General features: G+C 39.5%; 1 protein-coding gene across 1 annotated transcript; it reads left to right on the top strand.

Annotated features, from left to right (window-relative positions):
* Positions 1-186: 186 nt before the first annotated feature.
* Positions 187-20,683, top strand: LOC125375783 (glycoprotein-N-acetylgalactosamine 3-beta-galactosyltransferase 1-like). The gene is made up of 3 exons (XM_048386755.1): positions 187-478; positions 15,779-16,446; positions 19,522-20,683. Exons 1-3 carry the CDS (start codon positions 271-273, stop codon positions 19,672-19,674), a joined length of 1,029 nt encoding a protein of 342 aa, XP_048242712.1. The 5' UTR covers positions 187-270; the 3' UTR covers positions 19,675-20,683.
* The last annotated feature ends 1,495 nt before the right edge of the window (positions 20,684-22,178 follow it).

The following is a 22,178-nucleotide window of genomic DNA, read 5'->3' as shown; positions in this document are numbered from 1 at the left end:
CAATTCTTCTGTAACTCGAATGTTAAAACAAAAATGCCGGTGTGTACAAGAATTGCTCTTCTTTTTTAACATGAAGGCAGTTCTTTGAATGTACCAATTTTGATAATCACAACTCGCAAAACACGAAAGTCAATATATTTTGAACTAAGGGACAAGCATCAATTTGATTTTCTGCCTCCAAAGTATTGACGATAGCCAACCGCCATCTGTGGCAAGCCTGCTTGCTTTAATGAATATGTGCAATGTCGGTCCAATAACCATAGCTTAACCATGACAACATGGCGACTGCTCCATGTTGTGACGGCGGGCTATATTGCTTTTGGGTTCTCTTTAGGTGCCCTAGTTAGTCAACTCTTCCTAAATAACCTTGGGGGCCTAGATCCCCTCCCTCGGGGGTTGACACCCACAGGGTCAGGCCAGCGGGCAATCGACATAAGATGGCGGCAGCGAAGAGAGCGATTTATTGCCGAAAACAAAGGTGAGTGCAGTTTCCCGTAAAAAGACTAACGCCGGTATACATGTCTGCATTTAGGGGTTTACACATGCACGTTGCCCAGAGCTAGTTCAGAGTTCACAGATTAAACCCATGAACAAATGACATGTAAATGTTTTTAACGACCGCCCTTTCTTTAAATCATCTCCCATAATTCCAAAGAAGTATGACATCAATGTGTATTTGTTTTCCGAACGTGTTACTACCATCACATAACTAAGTATTCAAGGCATGTTTTTTTCTTGAAGTGTGTCTGGACTATAAGTTTACATATAGTTATAGTGACGAGGGAGTCAGTTTCAAATGGGTTTGTCTGCTGCTTATCAACAGTCACGTGGTACTGAGAGACATTGACTATTGTATATATATCCCCTGCTGAGCTACTGAATCCTTCAAACTAAATGTGCGCGAGGGAGCCTTCCAAAAGCCGACATAACAATGACATAGTGATAAGTGACATACATGAGTCTGCCTGCCTTGGTTAATAAAGCACTGCCTACACCCACGCAGCCTTTGTGACTTTTAGAATACAGCTATACGATTCCCGTGGGAAATACAGCATTTTTAAAAGGGAGGGGACCAAAATATCAAAATCCTCTCTCGAGGAGGGGTTGGACCCTCCACACAAACACACACACACACACGCACGCACGCACGCACGCACGTACGCACGCACAAACACGCGCGCACACACACACACACACACACACACACACACACGTGCGGCAATGTGAACTGTTTCAGTACTATAGCAATGTCATGACAGGGCAACTAGAAATTGGCTTCACACATTGTAGCCATATCGGCAATAGAACCCGGACCTTCGGTGTATCGAGCGACTTGCTTCAGCTGAGGCTGTTACATTACAGAAAGGGCGAGGCGGAAGGGAAAATAATGTGTTTGAGGGACTGTGAGACAGTCTATAGGCTACCCCACCGCCTCTGATGTACATGCATATGCATGGTACTAAAATGAAGAAAGTTTTCTTCTTAAAATGGGCCGATCTATGCTGTCCACTCATAGCATACTTCTTTGGTATTATAGGCTGTCCGTATTTTTTTCTGTGTTTTCAGTCTCCCGCCCGCCCTGAATTTTCATTCCGACGTGAATGTTTTTTTTGTCTCCATTTTCCCCGCCGCTGTGGAAATTTATGCACCAAAGGGAAAACAAGATACTCCCTCCATTGCACATTCAAATGGATAAACAGTTATTTACTCGCCCACAATAAAGATGACCGTTACTTTTAGATAAATAGTGAGCCATTTCTTTTTTGTATGTTTTATATTCACTATATTGAAGTATTGTAAGAAAATATACTTTGTTTTAGAGTATTTGCGCACTACAAATAAATCATTAGATATGTGTAATAATTTCTTAATTATTAACCATATAACCGCCACTGTCCCACTTTTTTTTTAACACTACACAACAACGCAAAAGGCTTTCACTACATTTCGAAAAATTGTAAAATTTCTGCTTAACTACGCGATGACTACGTAAAACTACTGCGGATTATTCGCGACAATTTGCGGAACTAATTGCCCCTTTTATGGGACAAACTTGTTTTTTTACTCCCGGGCGTCGGCACAACCATTATGTAGGAAGACACGTTATATCCATTAATGTTTAAACATAGTCAATGATTAACTGTTGAATAGTTTTCGCTATTCCTGTCTATTCTTCCTTGAATCTTATAACCGAAACTTTAAAAGGACTTCATGGTGCAGGTACAGAAGTTTGAACCAGAACAAATAATGAATTACGTGTACAGATTTCCATTGACAAATGATTCTCAGTGTTCTCAGCCAGTGTTTGTATTGCTTGCATTATCAAGAGAGTTATTTTGTCGGCCATCTAGCAGATTTTAACTTTACACCTAATACGTACTCGATCGATTTAGGAAAGACAATTATATTGATTATCATGAATGTATATTATGCAGATGAAAATTATACACACTGGTATGTGTTTCCCTTAAAACATACAGATTGAGTAGACAAATATCTTCACCTTAGAGTCACATATATACGACATTATTTCATAATTTCTCTATGTTATGTATATCATTCCTAAATGCCATTCAAAGACATAATATAGCTAAAGTCTTTTTTCTATTTGCTAAAATATCATTTAAAAAGCTAATTTCTTATAATTCGCAGACAAATAAGAGAAATTTGCTGCAAATTCCTTATTAATAAACGAGTCATACTACAACTAACTAACTAACTAACTAACTAACTAACTAACTAACTAACTAACTAACTAACTAACTAACTAATTGCTCATGTAGGTGCCGGATCTCATACGGTATGTTGTGGTGTAAGCAGCCAGTGTCACCAACTCTCGTGTATCATAAAACACTTTAATTTTTCATCCTCGTGATCTAACATTTCATATTTCAGAGCATAGCCACCATCTAATACACAACAGATGATGCCAAGACATATTTCAATTCTATTGTGTGGACTGTCTTAGAATTGATCTTATTAATCTATAAATGTTGTGTCCAGTACATATTTCCACAAACCTGACCCTTAGCCGATATAAGGACTGTAGCACCCAGTGGATCTTCCAGGTGGCTTACTTACCGACGGTAATATCAATATTTGTTTCAAATAAGAGGACTGTTAATAAAACATATATGCTGTATACATGACTGTGTTAAGGAATTCTATAAATCATATTTTTTGCAGAAGACAGAGTTTTTATTCATGCACCGATTGTCTTTAAATGTAATATCCAGTTATGTATGACTGTTTAATAATCTCACAAACTTTGACTGGAGTAGGTCCGATAGTTTTTCAGATATTGCAGTAAACGTCGGTACCTTAAATTACCTTCCAGACTGTAGTATAAGATTACACATGCAAGTGTTTTAGCAGTCATTTTCTGTTAAAGAACTCCATGTTTTGTCAAAAAAGATAAGTAACATAAAAAAGGTATTCTTTCATGTCTGAAGAACCAATCAATTCATTGTGGAAACATATTTAATTACTTACATAAGTTTCTTTCATTTTCGTAAGATCAAAATAGATCCAAATTAAAATAAGGAGATTAAATAAAGGAGGCTTATTCATTTCAGCCAATCTGTCAAAAATCCAGTCTCATTTTCAAGGCATGTATGTATATTGACTGAAAATTTAAGACAATATATACATTGGCTGAGTGAATCAGTCAATATACATATTGCCTGATTATGGATACTGATTGTGACATATATTTAAGTATAATCTGTTGTATGCATATGCAACAACATATAACATAAATACGTGCTTTTATCTACATGGAATGAATATGGGGTTCAGTTTGCATTTTTTATTATAAACTTTCTAAAATCATATTTGCTGAATGATAAAATTATCCAACAAATAGACTTAATACTATATGTATCTTGAAGTATTGTTAAATGAACATCAGGACCTATACGAACGTTGATACTACCTAATTTCGTTTATCCGACATACTGGTTAATCCGACATAATCATATGCAACCAACCATGTCGGATTAACGGGACTTGACTGTATAGCTACAGCAGGATAGTGTATGGGTTGTGAGGGAAATAACTTGTCAACATAATATAAATATTATGTTACTAAAACAATCAGATACAATTATGATTAACATTTATTTATGTATCATACACATCTTATATCTTTGTTGTTTGTTGGGACAAATCTCTGCAATTTACTTACTATTTTATGAACATGAGTATTCTGTAAGAAATGATGGATCAATGAATTGACACGTGATGACTCAAAGTACTTTAATAGTGGGACACATTTTATAAGAATAATATGGGTAAATCTCTTATTTCAAAGTATGATAACTGGTATGTATATTGCAACTGAGTAGCTGATTGCTTGATAGATGCATGGTAAATTTTAATTTGGCATATTTCTAAAAATAATGTTAGAATAAAAAATAAAAATCAGATGTAATTTAAATTTTGATATAAAAGTAACATTTCTTTTTCAATATTTGTAAAGGCACGGATGTATACCAACTATAGATCAGTGGTAAAGGCCTGTCAAATATGTCTGTGTGCTGCAAATGTAGGTGCACCTCTAATTTTATATAGTGAAGTCCATGGTAGTATGAGAACAATTTGTTAAGATTTGAATGCTTGGAATTATCTAGCACAAAAGCTGATAAATAAAATGAGTTGGCATTATTTCATCGATGCGATATGTTAGCCCAGACTGACAGAATGCCTCGCTCTTTACTGACGAAGAAAATACCTTGGCAAGATACCCCTTTTCATGGGCCATCAAACCAAGTCTTAGTAGGACAAGAAAATGCATCAACTGGCAGGCCTACAACACCATATGTTCTCTAAATACCTGGATGTGCTGTTTAATATCTAGAGAAATACACCCGACCCTTGTATACATCCTAATAGACAATATGTGAAATGTGTCATGTGATATAAACGACCTAGTACAATATTCTATTTAACCTACCAACTTAGACACAGTGTGCAATGTGTAGATAATGCTGCACGTCTAAAGTATAGTTTCCATGTCACCATATGACCCTGGTATCATGTTGGTTCACAATTTACTTTTTGCTGTTTAAACCTCGTTTCAAATTGTTTAGGATTCAGTTTTAATCTGTTCGGAATTGTGCATATTGATGCAATACTATGATTACTTGCATATCTGGGTCGTCTAATCGCTTAAACGCGTTCTACTACTCACACAAAATATGAAAAATATTGAAAGATTTATTTGCATACACAAAGTACATCATCATACACATATCTACTCTACGAAAGCCTAATGCGGTCAAAATTGAAATATGGAAAAGACACGAAAAGAAATTCGTTATAACGGAAAAAAGATTAGTTATAATGAAAATAAATTCGTTATTGCGAAAAAAAGATTCGTTATTACGAAAAAAAGATTCGTTATTACAAAAATAAATTCGTTATAACGGAAAAAAATTCATTATTACGATATAAATTCGTTATAACGGAAGAAAAGATTCGTTATTACGGAAACAATTTCGTTATAATGGAAAAAAGATTCGTTATGACGAAAATACATTCGTTATTGCGAAAAAAAGATTCGTTATAACAAAAATAAATTCGTTATGACGGAAAAAAAGATTCGTTATGACGGAAATAATTTCGTTATAACTGAAAAAAGATTCGTTATTACGAAAAAAGGATTCGTCATAACGAATTTCCTTTCGTGTCCTTTCCATATTTCAATTTTGACCTCAACAGGCTTTCGTACTACACTGAGTAAAATGTGTTTAGAAGTGTTGTTTGGGTCTAAATGTTAGAGAGGCCGCAGCTCTTGCTTTGTAGTCATTCACGCTACCACCTGTGGTACAGCGATTGTTGGCGTCTCAATTGTTAAATGAAAATTCAAACTACCAAATACAAAGTTTCTATTCATTTTGAATTGATTTCATACATCTTGTAATTAAATCATTTTATACCAAACAAGATGTCATAAGATCGTATCGATAACGCCATAGATGAAATAGAATCAGATGAATTATTTACAAACTGCACATGCCAAGAAAAAAACACACTTCGTAGATTCATTGGGGATAATATTTTCTTTCGCTGATAGAAATATGTGCCACAATGAACGGTGTAGTTACTGCGCAGTTACACGTTGCCCGGGCATGATCTACGAGACAGGCCTGTGTGTCAGTTATACTAACTTGTAGAAAATCATGTATTAACATTTACAGAAGCATTCAGAATAACGCATAGCCTAATGCAGTTGGCACAATGAACTCTAAGCGCAGGCACAATTATCAAAAATCGAGAAAAGAGTATTAAAACATGCTTAAACGTGTTTAAATTCTAAACATGTTTAAAATATGTTGTGTTGTGTTTAGGTGCTGTTTAGACTGTGAGACGACAGCTCATTTCATACGTTAAGACCCTAAAAAGTGTTTTCCTTATAGGACTGTAACACTTTTACAGTGTTGTATGAAATGAATAAGAAAACCAAACTGTCCTTCCCTCTCTCGGCCACCTTCATTGCGCAGTACGTGGAGGGGTATAACTCGCTATGGGGCTGTAGTAGGACATGTTAGGATGCTAAATAAGAACATACGTCTGGTAATGAGGTTGTAACAGTATAACAATGAACTACCATTATTTCAGAGCTAAAAAGAAACTTAGCAAGAATTGTATAAATATATTTTAACGCTTTGATGTGAACACTGGATTAACTTGATGGTTAACAATAAAAAATAAAAAAGGGGAATTACGACATGCATTGATATGCATATCAAGAATAGTTTTTTGACATTTAAATCCCCACAGACCTCATCTTGCATATTTGAACTGATAGGAATACACCAAACCGAAAATATCGCAAGGTGTTGTGATGGTAACTTTGCCAAGTATTTAATATTTTTTACATAATAAGTTAATCTAGACAATCTTCCGATTCCAACACGTTCAATATTAAGCGTGCTTCTACCAAGACGTATTCCTGCCATACAGCGTTTGTTGCCGCAAAGCAGTACTCCCGCCTGGCGACTGCTGTGAAAAACATAAAACCCGGAGAAGCAAATAGAAAAATCCTGTAAATGTCTGTACATGTCTTTAACGAAAATATCTTTCTGTGAAATATTATTTGTTTATTGTATGTTCATGATAGAGCATATTCTCATAATACTGGATATGAATTTTCAGAAATTAATTAGAATTTGTCAAATGACTTTCGTTCTCATTTTCAGAAATGTATTTATGTTAACTTAGTTACAATAGGCCAACATATATACAAGTCACCTACACCAGTCTGAATTACATGTTTGGTGAAAAAACCCATCAATTAAAAAATAAAATAAATAAAATTTAACGCTTAACATTAAACACAAAATACGGGATTTGGGTATGGACCAGTTTCATGTAATACTCTAACAGTAATGAAATTTCAGGTGTTTACAGTAACATTTCTGCATGTGATTTCATCATACATGTACAACATGCTAGAACAAAAATACCAGTATAGGATTTGTGTATGGATCATTTCATGTAAAACTTTAATGAATCTGATTTATGAATGTGAATGACCAAATAATATTTTACATATTAAATGATATAGATATATAACTTTTAGCCTAGAAATACTATGACTTCACGACAGAAACAGTCTATCTGCGTCATAGCAGATATATAAGATATGCACAAACAAGCTGGATAGGAATGTGTTCATAATTTGTCAGTGGAAGTAAATCATGAACCCAACAGGGATCATGCATCGCGGCTCCACAATACCGCCTCCCGTGTTGACAACAGGACGTATTGACGAGTGTAGGCTACCACAGGACTTTATCGAATCTGCGGGCACAGCTTGAGAATCCACAAACCCGTATACGTTAGGTATCAAATACCATTGCTTGCATCTTTATAAGGGAGATAACCGGAGTCTAGAGTGAACTACCACTTGAAAAGAACTGAATTGGAGTACCGGAAACAACCCATGAATGTCCGGCTTTTATATATCTTTATGTCAGCAGATAGCACGTGACGTCAAATATTATTGATATCAACACCATAGCCGCTCCTGGTGAACAACAGAGGACTTTATGGTAGCAGGAGTTTTCTTCTTGCAACGGGACAAATTAGACGATGCTTGGATGTTACATAAAATACATATTGACCATAGAACTGGATACGACTATTTATCAAACTTAGTTTACTGAAGACTGGCAGTTACAATAAATCTTGCCCAGACACTGCTATATTTATTTTTCAGAAGGCAATATTTGTTAATGAAACAAAACTCATGTTTTGATATAAGATAGCAAAGTGTTTCTTCTTGTTTTCTAATAAATCTGAAACAGATAATCCAAATATTTTATTGGCTGAGTTTCCAAATGTCCACCACGGTAGAGACATAATCACGAGGCAGTTCAAACGTGTTAGATAACGAATAGATACAGAGATGCTATAAAGAAGTAAAGTAAACAGGGAGATTGTATACAACATTCATTTATTCATCCATTATTGATTTTAGTGATTTTCCATTTTCTCAATCTCGGTTTTCCGTTAAAAGTCAATTCACACGTTAAACTGTGATGATGATGAAAACCTGACTGACCGTGACGTGTATGGGCATAGATGAAGAGATGTTTTGTAAGAATAATATGAAGATTGACACTGACATTGTTGACACAAACGTAACTACATGTATGCAACACGACAGTAATTCATTTCTCATTTGTGTTTTTAGTATTCATTTTCCAATTGTTTATCATTATGTTTTATACCAATGTTTTTTTACTCTTAGTTACAACTACGTTTCAAAACATATTGGGTTAGGCATAGTGTAAAACATTAATTATGAGGATGCTAAGTACAAATGAAAAGGACGCACCAGTTGTCATCCTCTCTTATTTCATTGTTTCAATAACAGCCTAAAGACAATTCTACATAAGTCTCCCCATTGTGAAATGGGTCAAAGCGACCAAAACGAATTTGATATAATTCCTTTTTATAGAAACTACCAACGTTCAACATATATATCACTAGCCATACCTAATGAACACGGGATATCCGCTGCGACAAATTATTTTAATATAATAATTTCTTGACTGATACATTGCGTATTTCCATTGGTCACTCTGTCTGTAAACCAACTGTCACTGTACTCCCAAGCTGTCACCTATTCCTCGCTAACATAAGTTTCCATCTTGCACTAACCTAGAAACATAATCAGGGCGAATCTGGGATACGATGCCGTGATCATAGGTTTATGGTTTGTCTATTAAAAAGACGGGAACTCTGCACAGAGAATTGCCTCAAAAGAACAGTATGATATGCTCCGTTTATAGTAGGACTTTTTGAACACAGTCAACCATGATGGCATCCCAGAACACAGAGGCCACAACCTAGTGTTGTACTCATATCTTCATGAATGGCTTTTATGTTAAGCCCGTTTTCTGCAAGTACATGATCACTGCATGTGCCTCAAGTTAGTCCATTTTCCAAAGGTCACAGATCCCCGCCTATTATTATACCTCTATCACATCATGTGATGTCCAAGCAATACCTCCTTTATGTGGGGTTCAGAACTTATCAGTCAAACCTCGCACAACAGGCACGGATCTATGCGACGTTAAACCAAACACCACCCATTCATCATTGTGTTTGAAAGACCCCGACATTATACACAATACGGTACATGCGATATTTATACATATTTTAATCGAATGATCGCATACATATTTTCAAGGTTTTGTATATAATTGTCAAGTAACACCTTGACGTCAATGGTGATAAACTGATTGTCAACCAAAGATATATAAAAAACTATGAAGTATATAATTAGAATATGATTACTGGTAATCATTATTATTCAAGTGTGCATGACTGTGTGTGTGCAAGTCTTGAATGCAAATCAATTGAATGTATATACAAGTATGTTTTTGTTAAAACTCCATAGAAAATACACATTACCGCTTTGCTCCAATGAACAACGATATGTGGTTGTAAACTGCCTGGCAAAAGAAAGTATACACTTGAAAAGTCACACTTAACACTGTTCATTGCTGTACTGTCCCAATGTGACGCCCACATTCCTTGTGACGTCAGGTGCACGTCGCCTATTGTGAGATACTCATTTACATGATGCATGTAATATCGTAGCTGATACCTGTATCACATACACCACCATCGAATAGCCATTTCTTGTTTGTTTCATGGGTGTATACTTTCTTTTGTCCGGCAGTTCAGATCGCAAATTAATGCCATCTTAAAATGGAGACTAGGCACGGTCAGCCTGCATTGGCAGTTCCAAGTTTCACTGATTTCGTTCAAACACCTTTTTTTGTATGAAAGTCAATTATATCAATCTATCAGGTCAAATGGGTCCCCAGTACCCCATGCCTGTCTCTTTGGGATTTCGGGTCTGAATAGGCCCCAGTACCCCATGCCTGTCTCTTTAAAATTTGTTGGGAGTCCGGGTCTAAATAGGCCCCAGTACCCCATGTCTGTCTCTTTGTTGGGAGTCCGGATCTAAATAGGCCCCAGTACCCCATGCCTGTCTCTTTGTTGGGAGTCCGGATCTAAATAGGCCCCAATACCCCATGCCTGTCTCTTTGTTGGGAGACCGGTTCTCAATAGGCCTCAGTACCCCATGCCCCTCTCTTAGTTGGGAGTCCGGATCTAAAGAGGCCCCAATACCCCATGCCTGTCTCTTTGTTGGGATTTCGGATCTAAATAGGCCCCAATGCCCCATGCCTGTTTCTTTGTTGGGAGTCCGGATATGAATAGGCCCCAGTACTCCATGCCTGTCTCATTGTTGGGAGTCCGGATATGAATAGGCCCCAATACCCCATGCCTGTCTCGTTGCTGGGAGTCCGGGTCTAAATAGGCCCCAGTAGCCCATGCCTGTCTGTTTGGGAGTCCGGGTCTGAATAGGCCCCAGTACCCCATGCCTGTCTCTTTGTTTGGAGTCCGGATCTAAATAGGCCCCAGTACCCCATGCCTGTCTCTTTGTTGGGAGTCCGGATCTAAATAGGCCTCAGTACCCCATGCCTGTCTCTTTGTTGGGAATCCGGATATGAATAGGCCCCAGTCCATGCCTGTCTCTTTGGGATTTCAGGTCTGAATAGGCCCCAGTACCCCATGCCTGTCTCTTTAAAATTTGTTGGGAGTCCGGGTCTAAATAGGCCCCAGTACCCCATGTCTGTCTCTTTGTTTGGAGTCCGGATCTAAATAGGCCCCAGTACCCCATGCCTGTCTCTTTGTTGGGAGTCCGGATCTAAATAGGCCCCAGTACCCCATGCCTGTCTCTTTGTTGGGAATCCGGATATGAATAGGCCCCAGTTCTCCATGCCTGTCTCTTTGGGATTTCAGGTCTGCATAGGCCCCAGTACCCCATGCCTGTCTCTTTGTTGGGAATACGGATCTGAATGACCCAAGTACTCCATGTCTGTCTCTTTGGGAGTCCAGGTTTGAATAGGCCCCAGTACCCCATGCCTATCTCTTTGCTGGAGGTCCGGGTCTAAATAGGCCCCAGTACCCCATGCCTGTCTCTTTGTTGGGAGTCCGGGTCTTAATAGGCCCCAGTCCCCATTTCTTGTCTCTTTGTTGGGAATACGGATCTAAATAGGCCCCAGTACCCCATGTCTGTCTCTTTGTTGGGAGTTTGGATCTAAATAGGCCCCAGTACCCCATGCCTGTCTCTTAGTTGGGAGTCCGGATCTAAATAGGCCCCAATACCCCATGCCTGTCTCTTTGCTTGGAATACGGATCTAAATAGGCCCCAGTACCCCATGCCTGTCTCTTTGTTGGGAGACCGGATCTAAATAGGCCCCAATACCCCATGCCTGTCTCTTTGTATGGAGTCCGGATCTAAATAGGCCCCAATACCCCATGCCTGTCTCTTTGTATGGAGTTCGGATCTAAATAGGCCCCAATACCCCATGCCTGTCTCTTTGCTTGGAATACGGATCTAAATAGGCCTCAGTACCCCATGCCTGTCTCTTTGTTGGGAGTCCGGATCTAAATAGGCCTCAGTACCCCATGCCTGTCTCTTTGTATGGAGTTCGGATCTAAATAGGCCCCAGTACCCCATGTCTGTCTCTTTGTTGGGAGTCCGGATCTAAATAGGCCCCAGTACCCCATGCCTGTCTCTTAGTTGGGAGTCCGGATCTAAATAGGCCCCAATACCCCATGCCTGTCTCTTTGTTGGGATTTCGGATCTAAATAGGCCCCAATACCCCATGCCTGTCTCTTTGTTGGGAGTCCGGATATGAGTAGGCCCCAATACCCCATGCCTGTCTCTTTGTTGGGAGTCCGGATATGAATAGGCCCCAATACCCCATGCCTGTCTCTTTGTTTGGAGTCCGGATCTAAATAGGCCCCAGTACCCCATGCCTGTCTCTTAGTTGGGAGTCCGGATCTAAATAGTCCCCAGTACCCCATGTCTGTCTCTTTGTTGGGAGTCCGGATCTAAATAGGCCCCAGTACCCCATGCCTGTCTCTTTGTTGGGAGTCCGGATCTAAATAGGCCCCAGTACCCCATGCCTGTCTCTTAGTTGGGAGTCCGGATCTAAATAGGCCCCAATACCCCATGTCTGTCTCTTTGTTGGGATTTCGGATCTAAATAGGCCCCAATACCCCATGCCTGTCTCTTTGTATGGAATCCGGATATGAATAGGCCCCAGTACTCCATGCCTGTCTCTTTGTTGGGAGTCCGGATCTGAATAGTCCCCAGTACTCCATGCCTGTCTCTTTGGGATTTCAGGTCTGAAAAGGCCCAAGTACCCCATGCATGTCTCTTTGTTGGGAATACGGATCTGAATAGGCCCCAGTACCCCATGCCTGTCTCTTTGTTGGGAATACGAATCTGAATAGACCTCAGTACCCCATGCCTGTCTCTTTGTTGGGAGTCCGGATCTAAATAGGCCCCAATACCCCATGCCTGTCTCTTTGCTTGGAATACGGATCTAAATAGGCCCCAGTACCCCATGCCTGTCTCTTTGTTGGGAGACCGGATCTAAATAGGCCCCAATACCCCATGCCTGTCTCTTTGTATGGAGTCCGGATCTAAATAGGCCCCAATACCCCATGCCTGTCTCTTTGTATGGAGTTCGGATCTAAATAGGCCCCAATACCCCATGCCTGTCTCTTTGCTTGGAATACGGATCTAAATAGGCCCCAGTACCCCATGCCTGTCTCTTTGTTGGGAGTCCGGATCTAAATAGGCCCCAATACCCCATGCCTGTCTCTTTGTATGGAGTTCGGATCTAAATAGGCCCCAGTACCCCATGCCTGTCTCTTTGTTGGGAGTCCGGATCTAAATAAGCCCCAGTACCCCATGCCTGTCTTTGTTGGGAGTCCGGATCTAAATAAGCCGTTGTACCCCATGCTTGTCTCTGTTTGGTATTCCGGGTTTACATATGAAACAAATACAAATGATAAAATTCTGCGCATTTTATTCGAATTGTACATTTTTTTTATCGCATGTCGTGTAAAGTAATGTAATTTTATCGAAAAATCGTAATAAGGTTTTTTTTTCAAATTATGAAGTATGTATTTGTAGAGATTCAATTCCGTTTGAAAATGTAACACATCGGCAAGTTCATTCAGGATGTTGACACTGCCTGACGTGGGGGACTTGAAGTTTAGTCAGCAACTACATGGAATAGACCAGCCCCAAGCGCAAACTTCACGGGGCCACATGACCGGGTACGCTGGGTAGTTATGCCGACTACTGCCTTATAGTTAGTGACAGTAACGCATGCAATGTAACACAATCCTTACATCAGTTAATTTACATAACGAGACCGCTCAGCGGAGCCGCATTTTAGTATTTAGTTTATGCGTAACTCATGACAGACCCGAGAGAGTAGTTCTTTTTAGAATTAACTGTTGTACTGGCGCAGTTTTTGCTTTAACATGGGGCGGGGTCTTTGATCACGTACAATGAAGCCCAATTTGTGTGGAGCTGTTTACCAGGAAGTCCAGCTTTCAAATGGTTCTATTGTTAGCGTCTTTATAGTAAAGGTTCCACCTTCCCTAAAAATGTGTTGAATAAAACCATTGATATGAAGTAATTGTTGTATTTACTGTTTTTGGAACAAGTTCCTAATATTCTTGGTCAATTATGGAATGTTTGCTGACAGAATGGGGACAGAGGCAGAATACTGTGAATATTTGCTTTTAAACAGAGGGGCAAAGAAAGCACAGCGAGTTTGATTTTTATGTAGCCTGCAAACTCGGGGTATCGCGATACTTGTCATGTACGTTAAACGGAACAAAATGCGCTCACTAACCTTTATGATTATTCGTGTTCTCTTTATCAGATGTCATTTATTTTATCTAACAATGCATATTTACTGATAAAAGTTCATTATTTGCATTAGTAGCTACGAGTAAAAGCCGGGCCTCGCGCTCAGTTTGACAAGGGAGAGAACTCCATCGTATCGCAGTACAGAGAAAAGTTGTGTATGGAGGTCCGAATTGGACAAAAAGTGGACATAAATCTGCCAACCACTTAGTATGATCATGCCATACATCAGTGATTTGTCCAGACAAGTGCAAAGACAGCACAAATAAAATTCTAAATGTGTTATCAGAAATAGGTATTCAATGCATATTTACCGAAAAGTAAGCGAAACGTATTTTAAAAAATCAACAACAAAATTTCAGAAAAGATCGTTTTTTAAAAAAAATGGATGACAATAATTTGTCACAAAATGGATAAATGTTAAAAGTCAACAATAAATATATAAAAAGCACCCTACTATGCCCAAAGTATGTATTTATCTTTTGGCTACAAGTGAAGAACGTATTTCTAAGTTTGGCATTATGGCCCTTATGATCTCCCAATACATTCTGGGCACAGAGCGGCAAAAAATGTGCGGACTACGTAACTTCCGTTACCTTATTACTCGCCATGAATATGCAGATGATCTAGTTCAGGTCGATAGAAAAAGTTTACTTGGGGAACTGCGGGTTATATCGTTGGCCATTGATAGATGGGGGTAAGACAATATTAAAAAAAGATGGCAGAAGTAAGTATCATCGCATTAATAACTCCTTACTTACAGCAGAGGGAACATTCCGAGGAAATTGAAATTGTTTACGAAGTGAGCACTTCCTGGTTATTGATTTGCATTAATAGACAGCCGCTAAGAGGCGTGTCCCGCGTGAACTACCGGAAATCACAAATGCCGCGATACGATGAATGCCGCGGTACCACGGGGTCCGAGTATACTTCAAATTGAAAGGACTGTTGATAAATTTGATTATGTTTATTCAACAGCCACTCATTCTGTGGCTGGGAAATTTTGTGTAAAAATAAATTTATTTAATTCTTGTGCTCCTCAGATTTTATAAGTGTGTTCCCTGAGAAGAGGAGGCGATCAATTTCTTTAGGACCACAACAATGATTTCAAGACATCGAGTGAACAGCTACTCTTTTTTATACAAACCTGAGCACTATTACTCCCCGCAGTATTATCTGTGCACATGAATCCTTTATATGTACACATTGTTGGGTTCACAAAGAAATATTGGTCGAAATATTTCCGACATATGGTATCGTATTTTGAACCAAATAAAAAAGGAAACGATCCACGTCCTTGATACGTCCTAACTTAAATGTTCAATAGCCCTTCTTTTCTCGCCAGTCCTACCTGATGTACTTTTTAATAACGACTACCTTTAAGGTAGGGACTTCTATTGGAAATAAGAGTGGCTTTTCCTTGAAATCTGGTTGTTAAAAAGTACCCGGCGTTGTTGTTATCCGCCATCATTTATCTTCATACTATGATGAAATCGCATTCATTATTTTCAGGCAAAACAAATATAGCAGACGACTTGATCCAACGAGTGACGATTCTGTGTTTTATTGTGATCGCGGAAGACCAAGTTGTCGCGAAGAGATCAGTCTACCAGCAGACATGGGGCCGGAGATGTGACCGTCTTCTTCTCTTCAGCACAAGTGCCACAGATCCTGACACAATTATTCTCAAGGTCCCTAAAGCTGGGCATCCAGTGGAGGACGACTCTTACGCCTCTCTGCAAGCTTTGAAGTACATATACACACATCATTTAGAGGAAGCGCATTGGTTTATCCGAGTCCATCCTATGACGTTTGTTGTTCTTGAAAACCTCCGTTATTTCCTCAAAGACGAAGATTACAACAAACCTATCTACTTCGGCCAGGTTCTCAGAGAAGGTAACGCTGTCTTCCCGCTAGGGAGCGCCGGTTATGTTATCAGCAGAGAAGCAATTTCAAAATTCGGGGCATCCAGTCCACCGAAGACAAGCTGTAAAGGAAGCACTTCCTCCGAATGTCTTGTTGTCGCGGAGTGCTTCCGGCATCTGGGCATCATCCTGGGCGACTCTCGGGATGCACTGGACAGAAGTCGGTTTCACGGCATATCCGTGGAGTCGGTTTCTGTACATGAATATCCTGCATGGTTCGCTGAATTAGACGTGCATCATAACATGACAAAGCAGGTAATGTCTGTCATACATGGACTGTGTATTTAGCAATGCATTTAACAACATCACAGTCACGCCAAGGCACACAGTGCAATTGTAGTCGTGTGTGGAATCCTACTCTGGCCTTACACATGAAAACCCAAGGCTGAAGCATTGGAAGCAGGAAACCTTTGGTTTCCCAAACTACCCTCATTGTAAGAAATGATTTGCCACTAAGCGCAATAAGTTCTTATCAGATCACAGAGCGAAAAATGAATTGTTACATATGCATTATACAAAAGTGTTTTGCCCCGGATCAAGATTGTTTGCGAGAGAGTTAAAAAAAAAAAATAGTACTCAGCTCGTTTTAGAAACACATGTTTCCGTGCAACACCAGTTATTTTATAGCAGCAGATTTCAAATAACGTCAGCTCCCCTTATGTCAATGTATCTCTGGTGAAGACCGATTCGCGGATTCGTGTATCTAAAGTTCCTTACATGATTAAGACAACAATATTACATCTGGTCTCGCTGATGATATACTGAACAACAAAAGTTCCTGTGACATTGAATAAGATTGAATGCACAGTTATGTTTTTTACCAAATCTGAAACAATTTCGGTTTGAAACAGATAAAAGACTCCTTTAAGTGTTCTAATGGTTTAATTTGCCATACTGACTTCAGAAAATGCGTGATTTTATAAAAAACAACAACCCATGAACATGCCAAAATGTCAATTTACAAATCAATAGCGTGTGTGTCCACCTCTGGTTGCGATGCAAGCAACACATCTTCGTCTCATGGAATGGACCAGGCGTCGCATAAAGTCCTGTGGGATATCTGTCCATATCTGCTGGAGCATGTTTCGATGTTCCTGGAGTGTCTGTGGAACACGTGGTTGACGTCGAAGGTGCCGATCCATCTCATCCCACATGTGCTCGATTGGTGAGAGATTAGGGGAGCGAGCCGGCCGGGGATGACATGCACGTTGTTTTGTTGAAGAGATTCCTGAACAAGTCGAGCAATATGAGGCCGGGCGTTGTCATGTTGAAAGGGAATGCCTGGGCCATGACGACGCAAAAACGGTAGAACAACAGGGCCGATGATCTCGTTGCGGTAGCGCTGTCCATTGATATTTTTCTCTACCACTATCAAACGGGTGCACTGTCTTGCTGTAATCCCACCCCAAACCATAACGCTGCCGCCCCCGAACCGATCTTCTTCCATGACACAATGATTGACGTAACGTTCACCTTGAGGTCGGTACACTCGATTCCGCCCATCGCTGTGGCTGAGGTGAAAACGAGACTCGTCAGTGACGTTATCCCCACTGCATGGCCGTCCAGCGTAGACGCTGTCTGCACCACTGTAGACGTACTTGACGGTGGTGTCCTGTCAAAATTGAACGTCTGGTGGGTCTTCTGGCGACAATCCCTGCACATCTGAGGCGACGACGTACGGTTTGTGAAGATATTTATCAAAGGCCATGGCCAGGGATGCTTCTTGCAGTCACTGTTGCTGGCTAGAATCGATTTCGTACGTGTGTTGTTCGAATCCAGTTGTCTTGTCGATTATTGGCTACGCGTGGTCTGCCACTCCGAGGATGATCTCTTTCTGCATTCGTATGTTGCCAACGTTGCCATAAACACCAAATGGTGTTTCTGTGGACGTTAATTTGTCTTGCAACATCACGTTGACTCGATCCTACTTCAAGCATACCAATGGCTCGGAATGGAATCCCGTTAACACACATGTTTTTATACCCATTCTTGGGTAGTAAAATGCATGGCGCTTGCATAAAAGTCAACTTTTGCATGGAATGCATGCTTTTCTGTAGCAGTTGCTTTTTTGTGACTTGATTCCATACATGTACTACAACAATGAAAACCAAACTTTACTTGTTTGAAAAATATACTAAAATATTGGTGTCACAGGAACTTTTGTTGTTGAGTATATTTTGAAAAATATATATTTCCCCCTTTTCTTAGCCATTCTGACATCATGACCGGTCTCTGCGTCTCTAAAATTCCGATTTTCTGAAAACTCAAAGCCTTGTCTGCCGTTTGTGTGCGTGTTTGGTACGACAAAGAGTGTATCATGGACCCTCGTGTATATTTGTGCCTGCACTTTTGAAAATAACGGTTAGACTTTCTATATTTATTTATGTGATAGTGTTTGGATGCCTGCTGTTAAGACAAGCCAGAGCTGATGTTGTTTTCTTCTTTACGTTCTTTAATGACCTTTCTGCTCTAATGTTGCCCATATTATATAAAAATTATAACATCAGTACAGAGACGCATGGTCATCTTTTAATGTAGGTCTTGGATTAATACCAATTCATCTGTTAAGTTGGGTGCGCTCGTAAATGGCGTCTTGATTGATCAGGCGGTCTGGCTTGGTGGCTTCGTGGATAGCGTGTCTTCGTACCCGACGGCGTGGATCTTTGCTCATAATATCAATCACTGGATTGTCTGGTCCAGACTCGATTATTTTACAGGCCGCCATCATACAGTGAATATTGCCGAGTGCGGCGTTAAACAAAAAAAACACACAAAAGGGAAGGAAACTTCGTTTAAACAAATGGATTTAACGTCGAAAAATATATGTTTATTTCTCCCCACACAAGAACGTTTCAATGTCATATGTCAGTGAATGTTTAAGACTATATCGAAATAACATCTGCTGGAGGATTGGCCTAGATACTGAAAACGGTAATTAGTAATGGATTGGGGAACATTAAGACATTAACACAGATTTGGATATAGAATTAAGTATTAATTCTTACTGTGTTGTTGATTGTATTATCGTGTTGGTGGTCCCCAATACCCAATAAGAGACAACTATTTTGAGTATTGGGTGGTTAGAATGTGTTTCCTTGCTAATTATGTGTCATCATTACCCAACGGTATGAATCACCGCACATGCTTCCGATCACTGGTTTACTGGTCCCAGACTCGATCCTTTTCAGGCAGCACTGTCAAGCCTCCATGACGCTTTTCTTCCACTTGAAGTCGAATCCCTTTGGTCTTAACAGCAATTTCTTCCCGAATTTTTACATGGTTGGTTTAATGTAAAAATATCCTACAATGTCATCCTTTTTTTCTTTTCAGGGAATTAAGTCAGTAAGCGACATCAGCATCACCATCAGCCCCGTCTCGGACAGCGTCATCCTGGCACTGGAATACTTTCTGTATCGAGCCGGGGTGTATGGTGCACACCTTCCAATGACGTCACTAAACAAAATACACAGACAGTTAGCATAGGGATGATAAGCTTCTCCGTGGTGATTGTGAACACGACATTTTATGTACAGCTGTATTGGAGAATAAGATTGAGGTTAATAAGTAAGTAAATACAAATGACTATGTACTATGGTAACACTTGCTGTAACTCATGATATGACGGATCAAGCGATAATAGGAACCTTGTTTGTTGGTCAACGCCGCACTCAGCAATATTCCAACTACTGACGGCGGTCTTTAAATAATCAAGTCTGGACGAGACAATACAGTGATTGACATCATGAGCATCGATCCACGCAACTGGGATACGAGGACATGCATCCACCAAGTCGGTGAGCCTGATCAGCCGATCTCGCTAGTCGTCTTTGCAGCTGGGAAGTTAAAAACTTGTAGTTGTAAACTCCGGATTCAATATATATTGATTTCTTGAATTAATACCCAGAGAAGTATATGAAGGATTTTTACAAAAATGATACCAAAGACATTTTTGTATCACCTGTCTGCAATATATCGTATGCATACTGTACACCCTCCGGTAGCTGCTGTTTGCAGTCGTTGAGGGAACACCGGTTCAGTGTTTTTTCTCTGACGGTGTGTTTACTTCGGTTTTTACGCATGCATGCAAGCCACTTGGTGCCACTTTGGTTACATCATAATTTCATTTTAAAAAGAAAAATATTATTTAATATTTATTCCAATTATTTTCTCGAAATTTCGAGTTCTTTCTCGTCACTTCGATTATTTTCGCGTTATTTCAAGTTTATAAAAAAAAAAGCGAAATTTGGAATCATTAAAATTAATTGAAATTACGAGAAAATAATAAAACGGATGATGACACGTGGTCCTATAAACAGCGCACAGGTCACAGATCAGGTAAAAGGGGCACTGGTCTCTGGCTTCTTCTCGGCTGTTTGACATTGGTCGCTAGGGCTCACCAGCTGCCGTGAGTCGATTTGCTCGCTTACGCAACTGAGCGTGACTGGGCTACCGTCTGCAAGGACAGCTAAATAAACTTTGAGGCAATATTTGTTTTACGCATTTTTTTACTTTGTTTGGTAACCCATGATCTATGACGATTTCGACAAAGGGCGCATGTTGATTAATTTCTTCAGCTTAAACAAACAAACAAAAAGAACGGTGGCAGCTTATCGGATGTCGTTATTTGGAAATGGCGTGAAGTGGCGATGTTAAAAACAACATACTTTATTTAAAGGATTAACCGAAAATACGTTGATTGATTGCTCATTGTTATCTAACTCAATGGATTTTGTTAAGAACGTTGTCACGTGGGCTTTCTCAACTAACCTTTGAGACTTCACACCTATGTGAAACAACTGAAACCAACCAAGTGATCAGTTGAGAAACGAACACGGGTTATAATATCCCGAAACGATATATATATATATATTTTAAAATATTGAGACACGTGGCATCGAATAAGTTTCTTTGTACAGCTGCAGATGTAAGGGATGTTGTTCCTTTATGTGGATATTCACGGATACATTCCTCGAACAAGGTAGCTGCCTTTTTATATGATATGATATGATATGATATGATATGATATGATATGATATGATATGATGTTTAAAATGTGAATCACTCAGGCAATTTAATAATGTCTAAATATTTCAGTCATTTTACAAATTGACTGAAAAATCTGTCCATTTAATTAACAGATTGACTATGAAATGATGAAGACGTTCAAAAGGGCTTAACACATCAGAATGGATTAATTATGCTAGTATTAGAAGCCAAACAATATAGAAATGTACTTTCAATCCTAATATTTTCAGTCACTTGGTGACATAAAAAATAAAAATGTTTGGAATTCGCTATCATAATGATACAGATGAATTTTTTTCCGTCAATTTGTACAATAACTGAATATTTAGGCGTTTAATAAATTTCCTAAGTGAAAATTTTACACATTTTGACGGTAAAAAATATATACGAACTATAGAATAAGCAATGCTCAGGTGAAATATTTACTTTGTGTTGAAAGTCAAAATAGTGTAAACGAAAATCGCAAAATTACCAAGCAAGTGAGTTATCAAAACTTCGTCACCATTACCGATGCTACCCACAAAGATACCTACATTTCCTTATTATCTCGAAAACTGTTTTTCATTTTGTTAATCAATGTGACCATACGCCCTTATTACTATCCATAAAAGTGACTAATGCGCTTACGAATGACGCAGCACAGGTCGCGAACTAGTCTAGATATCTGCTATACACCCGGGTACTCACGGGGAAAAAATAATAACAAAGGCAACAACCAGTCCCGGGGAATTGCTTTAGATCAGTGCCCCTTTAAGTTAAGCGAAGAGTCCTTGGATGGGTGCTCGCGTTTCGGCAGCTTGGCTCGTGGGAGTTCCTTGGACTTGGGTCCTGCCCTCACACTGAAGCACATGTAAAACATTTCGTGTCTCCTTGGGCAAGTGCAATATGCAATGTGCCTCTGTTCACCCATCATTGAATGGGTACCATGTAGGATGAGATGTCGCTTTATTATCGCAGGAAGC

This window comes from Haliotis rufescens, unplaced genomic scaffold, assembly GCF_023055435.1.
Source record: "Haliotis rufescens isolate VD_foot unplaced genomic scaffold, xgHalRufe1.0.p SCAF_10, whole genome shotgun sequence".
NCBI lineage: Eukaryota > Metazoa > Mollusca > Gastropoda > Lepetellida > Haliotidae > Haliotis > Haliotis rufescens.
The sequence above is the reverse complement of the archived record's forward strand: the minus strand, read 5'-3'. Positions and strand labels throughout refer to the sequence as shown.

Excerpts from the sequence above, each read along its gene's own strand:
- LOC125375783 (XM_048386755.1), top strand. The coding sequence starts at position 271 with ATGACAACATGGCGACTGCTCCATGTTGTGACGGCGGGCTATATTGCT. Across the intron at positions 479-15,778 it reads ATTTATTGCCGAAAACAAAG|GCAAAACAAATATAGCAGAC; the intron begins GTGAGTGCAGTT and ends CATTATTTTCAG. Across the intron at positions 16,447-19,521 it reads ATCATAACATGACAAAGCAG|GGAATTAAGTCAGTAAGCGA; the intron begins GTAATGTCTGTC and ends TTTTCTTTTCAG.